The sequence below is a fragment of the Octopus bimaculoides genome, chromosome 2 (genome assembly GCF_046866305.1).
Source record: "Octopus bimaculoides isolate indiv1 chromosome 2, ASM4686630v1, whole genome shotgun sequence".
Classification (NCBI taxonomy): Eukaryota; Metazoa; Mollusca; class Cephalopoda; order Octopoda; family Octopodidae; genus Octopus; species Octopus bimaculoides.
The window spans coordinates 5,386,285-5,399,178 of NC_142929.1; the positions used below are offsets into that span (position 1 = coordinate 5,386,285).

General features: G+C 37.4%; 1 protein-coding gene across 4 annotated transcripts in view; it reads right to left on the reverse strand.

Moving 5' to 3' along the window:
• LOC106868896 (H(+)/Cl(-) exchange transporter 7) overlaps positions 1–12,894 on the reverse strand; it is a 111,130-nt gene that overhangs the window by 31,303 nt on the left and 66,933 nt on the right. For all 4 annotated transcript variants that reach the window (XM_089340517.1, XM_052975410.2, XM_014914358.3 and 1 more), the window contains 4 exons: positions 6,194–6,332; positions 3,324–3,417; positions 2,114–2,283; positions 138–189 (listed from right to left, as the gene is read on the reverse strand). In XM_089340517.1, coding sequence (XP_089196643.1) covers positions 138–189; positions 2,114–2,283; positions 3,324–3,417; positions 6,194–6,332 — 455 coding nt within the window. The remainder of the gene's footprint in view (positions 1–137; positions 190–2,113; positions 2,284–3,323; positions 3,418–6,193; positions 6,333–12,894) is intronic.

Consider the following 12,894-nt stretch of genomic DNA (forward strand, 5'->3'; position numbering starts at 1 on the left):
AACACTTGCTGTGCTTAGTCTTAATTTTAACTCACAAATGGATTGATTACCATTTTCTAATTACAACATATTAATACAAACAGAGTACAGAATCTTTAACAATAACATGAAGCAGAATGGAAAGGACCGATTCTTACCAAGCATAGCTGCAGCACCAATCAAAGCATATTTTCCTGGATCTGCAAGTTTCTGAAATTTAAAGAGAAAAGTCAATAATAGAAGTTTTTGAGTAAGCAGTGTTAAATTGATAATATGAAGTCTGTGGAGCAACAACTAGCTAAGCTGACAGGGATCTGTCTTGCTGACAGGGACCTGTCTTGCTGACAGGGATCTGTCTTGTTGGTCATGGGGGCAGGGGTTATATCTTATTATTGATATCAAGTCAATGAAATATGCTGTGATTGAGAAGACCCGACAACTAAAGTGAGATCGCAGCCACATATGTCTGGCCCTGATGCATTGGGCGATATGATATGCTAGAGAAGACCTGTTGAGTCAAGTAAAATCAATATCGTAGCTGTGGCCAGTACCTCCCATGCCGGTGGCACATAAAAAAGCACCATCCGAATGTAGCCAATTCCAGTACCCACTGACTGGCCCCTGTGCCAGTGGCATGTAAAAAGCACCATCCGAACGTGATCGATGCCAGGCCTGCCTGACCGGTTCCTGAGCTGGTGGAATGTAAAAAGCACCATCCAAATGTGGCCGATGCCAGTACCCACTGACTGGCTCTTATAGTAAAAAGGTGTGAAAACACCCAGTTCGTCCAGTGTCACCATCTATTAAAAATCTCAGACATTGAGTTTTTTGACTTGTCAGTGAGATGTACCTAAGAGAGGCAACTCTGAATGAACTTAATAAAACTATATTACCATAAGAGATATTTTTCTCTCCACAGTAACTGCAGTGTATTTGCCTTTTAGCAGTTGAAATATGTGACAAACATATTTCAACGAACCTAAAATATACATTATATATATATATATATATATATACATACACACACACACACACACACGATAGGCTTCTTTCAGTTTCTGTCTACTAAATCCACTCACAAGGCTTTGGTCGGCCCGAGGCTACAGCAGAAGAAACTTGCCCAAGGTGCCACGCAGTGGGACTGAACTGGGAACCATGTGGTTGGTAAGCAAGCTACTTACCACACAACCACTCCAGCACCTATAGTTAATTTGAAATATTTCACTTACAAATCAGACATAAAAATAATATCAATAGTAATTCAGAATCAGTTATTTTCCCATTTTTTTACATTTTCTAACTGGTGTATCCATGTATCTACCCTACAGCAGAACATCTATCTGTCCCCTCTATACCTTAAACCTTTCAAATGGCATAAAGCTCCCCCCACCAATACTACTCACCATTTGAAGGGTTTTTGTCTTTGAAGATATTTGGTGACCCTGTTGATGCTGGTGTCACATAAAAAGCACCCAGTACACTCTGTAAAGTGGTTGGCATTGGGAAGGACATCCAGCTGTAGAAACAATCCCAAAACAAATAGTGGAACCTTGAGTGGCTCTTGGCCTTGCAGGCTCCATGTGAAAGCATCCAACCCAGGCCAGAATGGAAAGTGGACATTAAAATAATGCTGTTGCTGATAATGATAACATTTATTCTTAAATGTTTCTGTTTTTAGCATACCTAACTATTCACTAAATGCCATTTCTTGTTAGATACTCTCTGTTTCTTTCAATTAATTTTAAATATAATAAAGAATTTAGTAAAATAACTTAGTTATCATTAAACTAGTATTAGGAACATAAATTGTGACTAAGGTTTGGTGGAAAATTTTGATTCAAAACTAATGAAAACAAGATATTTGTATTACAGAGTCAGAGGTGGTTTCAGTCGGGTAAATGAATACCAGTTGAACACTGAAGGGATCAATGTAATTAACTTATCCCCTCTCCCAAAATTGCTGGCCTTGTGCCAAAATCTGAAATAAATATTTCTGAGTGAAATTAATATTTTCTCTCTTATTAGCTAAAACAAAACTTTTTTTTTCAATATCAAACAAAACAAAATATTTAATTTAATTTAATTAATATAAATAAAGACACAATATTAAGAAATTTTGTATTGCACTACATACCATATCTGGGAAAACATATCGCATGAAAAGGCCAACAAGCCTTCCCCAAGCTCCACCAATTAGGAAACAGGGAATGAACAGACCACTTGGGATAAGAAGACCATACGTCCACAATGACATTATGAAGTAACATAGACATATAAAGAGTAAAGTTTCCCTTTTGAAAGATGCTGCAATGAAAAACAAAGAACATGGTTTCAGTTAATCCTTCAGCAATCAGATTCCTCTCTGATGCACTTGTATATCTGTCAGTAGAATGGGTCACATCATTCAAAATGTATAGAATTAAATATCCATCACAGCTGGTCTTACCAATTGATTTTGCATGAAGAATACAGTGGCTAACTCTGATGAGCATAAAGTTATATAATCAGTTTCTTACCTAACACTCCATTGTATTCTTTATGCGAAACCAATTGGTAAGACCAGCCGTGATGGATATCTAATACTATACATTTCGGATAACACACACACACACACACACAGATTACAGGCTTCTTTCAGTCTCCATCTACCAAATCCACCCACAAGACTTTGGTCAGCCTAAGGCTTTAGTAGAAGACACTTAGCCAAGGTACCACTGAAGAAGATGGAACAGGAGACCACAAGGTTGGAATAATAATTTCCCCAAAATTGGTAGGGAGGGACTGGTCCATTAAATCTACCTAAGCCCTTTATTTTGTTGACCCTGGAAGAATGAAAGACAAAGTCGACCAGAGCACAATTTGAATAGAGCACATAAAGAGCTGGAGCAAATATACATGCACACACATACATCTATATACATACGCATAAATACATGTATGCGTAATACAATGTATTTATGTGTATATGTGTATGTATATATATATATATATATATATATACACATAGATACTTTATACATACATTTATTCATATATATATATACATAAATACGTTATACATACATTTATTCACATATATATATACATAAATATGTTATACATACATTTATTCATACACACAGACACCTTTAAAAGCATGGGGTTTTACTGGCTAGTGTGACGTGTGTGATTAGAAATAACCTGGGACTTAAACAGCAAATCCACTAGTACGAGACTGATAGAGACGAACACTTTAAAAACACTTTCATACAGATGATAAATATAATTGCCCATGGGAGCAGACACTTTAAACACACAAGAATGTTGTCCTCAGTCACACTTTAACAATCCCATTAAGTACTTACTAGTCTCTTCATGAAATAAACTCTTCACCATTTCTTCTGGTGTCTGAAGTATAATGGTAGCTGTGGAACTGTATTCACCATCTGCACAATAAAACTACAAGAAAAAAAAAATACATATATATATATATATATATACATGCAAATACATACACAAATATATATGCGGACTCATACAAATTAATACATATATACAAATTTTTCTCACACACACAGAGAAATGAGAAGAGTTCTATAGCAAGACCAGACAAACATCATATTTTCTACTCCCCTTCCAATACTGGTATAAGGTTGAAGGGTCATGATAGTACATTAACTCCCTGAAATTACCTCCGCCTCCTCAACAAGTCAGAGATTATGTTAGACCTTGTTTATTAAATTTTTAGCATAGATTCTTTAGCTGGACGCTCTTCCTATTGTCAACCACTTTTGAGAGTCTTTTCCAATTGCATCAAGCTGACCAAAGCCTTATAAAGGAAACTGAATGAACAGAAACTGTATGGAAGCCCAGATGAATTGTAGTAGTAATTCAATAGTTGAGCATCGTCACACACTGCCTGACTGAGAATTAAGTTAATGGTAAAAAAAATTCTGTGGAATTCTCAGCCACTTACATGATAATTCAAAGAATAAGAAGTTCAGTTGATTGAACAACAGAAAAGCCATGGTTGAAAGTTTCAACTGGGATCCATTTTAATATTGGTTTCAAATTCTGGCACAAGGCCAGCAATTTCAGGGGAGGGGTAAAGTCGATTATATTGACCCCAGTATTTCACTGGTTCTTAATTTATTGACCCCGAAAGGATGAAAGGCAAAGTCAACCTTAGCACCATTTAAACTCAGAATGCGCAGCCAAAGGAAATGCCACTAAGCATTTGGTTTTTTTCTCTTTTTCCAGGGTGGTAAAGATTCTGCTAGCTCGCCACTTTGGGGTCAGTTTTAACATTAAGGGTAGTGAAGGCAGCAAGCTTCTTTTGCCCATGCTGGGCAACATGCTCAGCAGCATTTTCTCCGACTTTACATTCTGGGTTCAAATGCTACCAAGGTCAACTGTCTTTCATCCTTTCGGGGTCAATGAAATAAATCCCAGTTGAATCTTGGGGTCGATCTAATAGACTTACCCCCTTCCCCAAAATTGCTGGTGTTTTGCCAAAACTTGAAACCAATATTAAGGGTGGTGAAGACGGCAGGCTGGCAGGATTGCTAGCATTCTGGGCAAAATGTTTGGTGGCACTTCATCGATTTCAAGGTCAAATAAGTATGAGTTGAGCACTGGGGCTAATGCAATCAACTGGCCCCTCCCCAAACACTGAAGGTCTCATGCCAAAATTTGAAATCAATATTAATGATAGGTGGTGAGCTGGCAGAATTGTTAGCACACCGGGGCGAAATGCTCAGAGGTATTTTGTCTGTCTTTACGTTCTGAGTTCAAATTCCGCCGAGGTTGACTTTGCCTTTCATCCTTTCGGGGTCGATAAATTAAGTACCAGTTGTGTACTGAGGTTGATCTAATCAACTGGCCCCCCTCCACCAAAATTTTGGGCCCTGTGCCTAGAATAGAAAAGAATATTTGTTATCCTAAAGGTGGTGAGCTGGCAGAAATGTTAGCATGCCGGGCAAAATGCTTAGTGGTATTTCATCTGTCTTTACGTTCTGAGTTCAAATTCCACTGAAGTCAACTTTGCCTTTAACCCTTTCAGGGTCGATTAAATAAGTACCAGTTATGCACTGGGGTCAATGTAAATCAACTTAATCCTTTTGTCTGTCCCCTCTGTGTTTAGCCCCTGTGGGCAATAAAGAAATAAGTATTAAGGATAGTGAAAGACAAGATCAACAGAGTGACAAACAAAATTCTTTGTGGTAATTATTTACCGATCTTATGTTCTCTGTCCAAATGCTGCTAATGTTAACTTTACCATATCACTACTTGGAACCTAAGGCAAGTGACTTCTACTGGTCTTGGACCAACCAAAAAGCCTTTTGAGTAGTTTTGGTAAACAGAAACTGAAAGAAACCCTTCATATGTGTGTGTGTGTGTGTGTGTGTGTGTGTGTTTGAACCCCACCATATTTGACAACCTGTGTTCGTGTGTTTATGTCCCTGTCACTTAGCAGTTTGGCAAAATTCACCAATAGAATAAGTACCAGGCTTAAAAAAAAGTACTGGGGGCAATTCATTCAACCAAAAGTTCTACAAGGTGGTGCCCCAGCATGGCCACCATCTGATGAATGAAACAAGTAAAAGATAATCAATAAAAAGAGTCCTAACGAAGCACTGAGGTCAATTTAATCAACCGTTTCCTCCCATCAAACCTTTTACTGTGATACCAGCACCAGCACCAGAGGGGTTGTCTTAATTCAGGCAAGTCAAAAGCTTCAGCATCATGTTATGCGTTCATTCCCAGCCACCAAAGAGGTTGTCTTATCCCCACATTGTCTCAAAAGTTCATTCCTTTCTTCTTAACACAGCCGGGTGGAAAGACAACCAGAGTAAAAAGGAGACAGAAGAAAGGGGTGAGAGAAGAAAAGGTGACAGATGGGAGAGTAATGAAGGGGTACCAGAGCAAGAGAATAACAGAAGACAGAGATGCAGTTCATTGTTGTGGACGGCTGAGACATTGTATAGATGAACAATGATTTGTTGGTGTCTTGTCAAATCTGAAATCCACTCCTTGTACTCCAAGAGTACAAAGAGGAGCTTCTGATCTCCAGGGAACTCAGTTATGCTGTGGAGCAACCTCTTACACTTCTGAACATGTCTCAACCAAGTCAGCTCGAGTTTAGTGCAACAAAATGTCTATGAACAGCTGGAAGCCTACCACGGGTTCAGAAACCAAAGCCAGGCTACATTAATTAACAGAAGAATCAACTTACTTGCATATTATACTGTGCTGGAGCTTCTTTCATTGGTAAACAGTTCTGATTATAATAAATGATCAGGAAACTTAATGTTGCCGTAATCACCGATACTAAGATGGTTTCTAGCACCTGACAAATTTTATTTTTGATATATCTACAAAGAAAACAAAGGGGAGAAGAACACAGGGGAAATAATGACATTTTAATTACGATTTCACATTTTGTTTCAGTCATTTTGACTGTGGCCATGCTAGAGCACCACCTTTAGTCGAACAAATCGACCCCAGGACGTTCTTTGTAAGCCTAGTACTTATTCTACCATTCTCTTTTGCTGAACTGCTAGGTTAGGGAGATGTAAATACCTCAACATTAGTTGCCAAGTGATGGTGTGGGGGGACAAACACAGACACAAATACATGAGGAGACCCCCTTCGCTAATGAATGACCATGGGATTGCACCTAGAAAGTTACCCTCCGAGGCTCAAGTCTGGGCAAGGTTGTTTGTGGAAGGCCAGCAGTTGCCCATGCAATGCCAGCCCCCTCTCTCCACACCACTGATGTTATCCAAGGGAAAGGCAAAGGGGCCGATACAGCTTGGCACCATTGATGTTGCAATTCATTTCTACAGCTGAGTGAACTGGAGCAACGTGAAATAAAGTGTCTTGCTCAAGAACACAACACGCAGTCATGTCCGGGAATTGAACTCACTAACTCCCAATTGTAAGCTCAATGCTCTAACCACTGAGCCATACGCCTTCACATATACATACATATATATACTATTAAACCTTTCTTTTGAGATAATGAGGCTGTAACGGAGAAGTGCTTGGAATGAGTCCAAGACAAAGGATAATTGAAGAAGTAAACTCAGAAATAAAGTTTAGGTCAATCAGCAAAATCCCAAATGGAAAACAGAGATGTAAAGTTTTTAAAATATTTAAAAAAGTACATATACATTAATCCATATTAATACAGATCAATACATATCTATATATATAAAAGCATAACATATAAATATATAAATAAAAACATAAATTAAAAGAATGTAAAAATATGCGAGATATAAATATGGTGAATGCAAATGAAAGAGGACACATTAACAGGAATAGAGATTGAAGATAAAATGATAAACTACTTCTAGAAAACGATACAACATCATCATCATCATCATCGTTTAACGTCCGCTTTCCATGCTAGCATGGGTTACAGATCAAAGAGCAAAACCTACATTACTAGAACAGATAATTAAGGATAAAGTCCTGTTATTAGAGGAAGTCCATTCGACAGCCATTACTGGAGTACATTTTCAGTCAGGTAAAACGTTCAAACGGTTAGCTCATCTTTGTATGTAATGTTCCCTTCATCAGGAAGATGTCCTCCGTAATGAATTACATTGCAAAATGATCCAATACATGCTCTGCAAACAACTTGTACATGCAAGTGCTTCCAGTCGAGAACTCCGCATACTGGAAGCCAGCAAGTGTATGGGGTCATCAGGAGAGAATGTGCACTATTTCAGGGCCTACCTCTCGACAGCATCAATGCACACTGGCCCCACTCACTGATATGAGGCCCTGCTTGCTAGATCAACTGGTTATCAAATAAAGCTCAATATTCTTCTAACCATCGTTCATCGTCTCTTTTTAACCAAATCCAGTGGCTAGCCTTCTCCACTGTAGTTTGGATATCGGTCACGGTGGTATTTACTTTACAATGGTATTTAGGCTTCTATAAGTTTTATAGGTCCATATGTAAATGAGATGAGAATTTACAATGGAGTGGTCCAAATAAAAGTTTATGAGTGCAAATAAATCAAGCTGCTTAACATATTTTCTAACACATGGTCATGGTTTCAAACCACAATCAAGTGAGTCTATTTTTATAAGTTATTAAAAAAGTAGAAACTAATTTATGATTGCATGAAGGAATGGCATCTGAAAACTTGTTAATACATTTGAGTTATACAGTTTAAGGATCAAATATGATGTACACCTGTTAGAATTTGCCCCATAAGAAGGGGCCTCGGCAATTATGGACCGTCAGAAGTTGTAGTTCAATATATATATATACATACATACATATATATGTGATAGGTTTCTTTCAGTTTCTGTCTACCAAATCCATTCACAAGGCTTTGCTTGGCCCAAGGCTATGGTAGAAGTCACTTGCCCAAGGTGCCATGCAGTGGGACTGAACCAGGACCATGTGGTTGGGAAGCAAGCTTCTTACCACACAGCCAGTCCAGTGCCTATTGTTGATCACATCAACTCCAGCATTCAACTGGTTCTTATTTTATAGCCCCTGAAAGGATGAAAGGCAAATTCAACCTCAGTGGGATTTGAACTCACAACATAAAAACGGATCAAATGCTGCCAAGCATTTAAATTAGCGTGCTAACAGTTCTGCTAGCTCGCTGCCTTTATGAAAGTTTTAATAATACTAAAAGTTTTAGAAACAAATATTTAAGTATATATTTTGTTTCCATGAGAACCTGGAACCCTGTGGTTGGGAAGCAAGCTTCTGACCAGACAGTCAGGCCTGCGCCTATGCCAGTGACGTATTCTACATTCCCAACATCTTGTGTGCTTCATTGAACACAAGATCAAAATTTGATCGTGTGCTCAAAAGAAATTAACTTAGGTAGGCTAAAGAAAAAGTTAAACATATTTTCCTTCTACTTTGAATACTAGTTACCTGAAATGACTCCTACTCAACACAAGCCAACACACACACATATAAAACTGGCACTGTCGGTTATGATGACGAGGGTTCCAGTTGATCCAATCAATGGAACAGCCTGCTTAGGAAATTAATGTACAAGTGGCTGAGTGCTCCACAGTCATGCGTATCCCTTAACTTATTTCTCAAGGGATTCAGCATGACACAGAATGTGACATGGCTGGCCTACTGAATTACAGGTACAACTCACTAAAGCCAGGTGAGTAAACTGGCACAGCGTGACACAAAGTGTCTTGCTCAAAGACAAAATGAACTCTAGAGAATCAAGCTCATGACCTTACAACCATGAGCAGAATACCCTAACCACCAAGCCATGCACCTTCACCAAACACACACTCAATGAATAGCATCAACTTTGGTTATAAAATGGCCAAATCAAAATGTTTGATGATTTAGACATATATAAATAAGTCTTTGAATAGGAAAGAAGCCAAGTCTTTGGTAGGCATTATGACCCTAGGGCTTCAGATAAACGCCTGTTAGATTAATAATCGGCAGTGTACTTTCATATATAAATATATATGTGTGTATATATGTATGTATATATTGCCTTTAGGAGATTGCTGATGAAAATAGAAATGTAAAATATGGATCTTGGAGACATGGACAGTGCAGTAAAGATGTTAGGTGTGTAAATACAGCTCAAAGTCAGATATTTGGCAGGCAGTTTGGACAAATTAAAAGAAAAAAAGGGAGAAAGAAATTCTTCTTTTCTTACTTTCTTAATTACAACACGTGTGTACTTTTAAGTGAGATTGGCCGATTCTATACACATGCGTGAATGTGTGCACATGTATATATATGTATTCAAATACGAATGCATTTATTTTGTAGATAATTTTGTTACTATCTGTAATAATTGAACTGTGTGTCAATCTACCATATATGGACAGGGAGAGATAGAGAGAGAGAGAGAGAGAGAGAGAGAGAAAGAGAGAGAGAGATAATTATGCAATTATGAGACTGAGTTCAATTCAGTTGTGTAGCACCGGGGATGAGTGCCTTCTACTATAAAATTATATATATATATATATATATATATATATATATATATATAAATATATATATATATATAAATATATATATATATATAAATATATATATATATATATAAATATATATATATATATATAAATATATATATATATATATAAATATATATATATATATATAAATATATATATATATATAAATATATATATATATATAAATATATATATATATATAAATATATATATATATATATATATATATATATATATATAAATATATATATATATATAAATATATATATATATATAAATATATATATATATATAAATATATATATATATATATATATATATATATATATATATATATATATATATATATATATATATATATATATATATAATAGTTGCAGGAGTGGCTGTGTAGTAAGTAGCTTGCTTACCAACCACACGGTTGCTGGTTCAGTCCCACTGCATGGCAGCTTGGCCAAGTGTGTTCTACTATAGCCTCTGGCCAACTAAAGCTTTGTGAGTGGATTCGGTAGGCAGAAACTGAAAGAAGCCTGTTGTGTGTGTATATATATGTGTGTGTGTGTATGTGTGTGTGTGTGTGTGTGCATGCGTGTGTGTGGGTGGGAGTGTTTGACCCCCCCCACCATCACTTGACAACCAACATTGGTGTGTTTACATCCCCATAACTTAGCAGTTTGGCAAAAGAGATCGATAGAATAAGTACTAAGCTTACAAAGAATAAGTCCTGGGGTTGATTTGATTGGCTGAAGGTGGTGCTCCAGCATGGCCACAATCAAATGACTAACAAATAAAAGTAAAGAATACTGTAGCATTAAAAACTATATATACATACACACACACGCACACACATATATATATATATATTAAAATTAACAGAATGAGATAAAAATCCAAGGCTGTGAAAGATTTCAGAACATTTATAAATATAATGGAACTGCAGATACAATATCCATGCATATCTCATGTCTGTTTTCATTCCTCCACTTCACTCTTTATTTCATATCTTCTCTCGAGTAACTATTGCTTAACCATTTTCTCACACCGTCTCTGATGAAGGGATATATTGAATATTTTGGAAACAGCTGTAAGACCTTCTCTTTATAAATGTTCTGAAATCCTTCACAGCCTTGGGTTTTTACCTCATTCTGTTAATTTTTTTATATATACACATGCTGATACATGACCTACGTTGGACTCATCATTCGCATAATCACTGAGTGTGGAGCTTAATTATAGTCTGTTCATAGCACTTACTCAATATTACCTGACACCTTTGCGCATTATCAATTCCTCTCTTGTACTCTCCATCATCACATCAACCACTATTGCAAACAGCAATGGTGATAACACAGATCCCTGATGCACACCAACTTTCACCACAAACTCCTCCGACAGCTCCGATCCAATTCTAACCCTTATCATTGGCCCCTCATATAGTGAAGGCAACTTCGTCACTGCCCTCACTATTACCCCTATTACACCTCTCTTCCTCAATGCCCATTCAATCACCTTCCTTGGAACCCTATCAAATGCCTTCTCCAGATCAACGAAGCACATGTACAATTCCTTCTCCTTATCTTGGTATTCCTCTTGCAATCTCCTTACAATGAACACTGCATCTATTGTCCCCCTTCCTGGTATAAAACCAAATTGCATCTCATCCACCCCTTTTTGAATTCTCCTCTCCAATACCCTTTCCACTATCTTCATTGCATGCTCCAATAACTTCACTCCCTTATACGCCCTACAACTCATTACATTCCCCTTCCCCTTGAAATTCGGTACCACCCCACTTAGTGCCCAATCATCTGGCATTCCCCTTCCATCCAGTACACCCTGGCAAATCTCCATCATCACAACAATCCCTATCTCTCCATTTGCAGTTATCATTTCCACACTTACTTCTGATGGACCAGCTGCCTTTCCTGTTTTCATTTCCTTCATTGCCTCCACTACTTCTTCCTGACTAACCCTCTCCACTGGCCCCTACACCACAGCAACTTCCATACTCTGATCCTATTCATTCACCTCGTTCATAATTCCTTCCATATGCTCCTTCCAAACTCTTTCCCTGTCCTTCTCGCTAAAATTCAACCTTCCATCACTCTCCCTCAACATCTCTTCCATCTTTTTGCATTAATAAACCTAAACACTCTGTCTGGGTTCTCATCCAGCCCACTCAACCTCTCCTCAGCCTCCTTCCTCACAGATCTCGCAGCCACCCTCTTTGCACGATTCTTCACATTATTATACCTGGCTTTCATTTGCTCAGTCCTATTATTACATAAAGCTTTGTGCGCCTCCGTCTTCCTCACTATCGCATCCCTCACCTCCTCATTCCAACACCACATATCTCTGATCCTTCCACACACACACACACACACACACACATAGTAATCCCACAACTATCGCGGATCTTACGTTCCCAAACCTCCAACGATAGGTGAAAATCCACAAAGTAGAAACAGTACTGTTTGTATTTTCTTTTTTATTTTTATAATTTGTATATATTTATTTTATCATAAATGCAAAACGACACCACAGAGGAATCGACCTAAGCTTAAATAATAAACCACAATAGGTGAACCGTGATATGGCGAAGGATTACTGTAGTTGCAAAACAAAAGCAGTAACATGAAAGAGTGCAAAGGACTATTTAAGTTGTTACAATATGAACACGATTCTCTTTCCTCCACTGATGAAACTTGAGTTGCAACGAAAACATATTTTATGGCTGGGGTAAACTTTATTTATTTCAATATTATAAATTTTCTGTTGCATTTAGTGTCTATATGTCCTACCATGTAAATTAAATTGCATTATTTAAACTCTGCTTTAGGATATACAGTGTGGTGTTTCTTATGTGTTAAGCTGACAACCTAATGATTTATAAGAATGGCCTTTTGTTATGTTCTGTCTGTTCACAGAGATGCCATGTAAACTGTTTGGTAA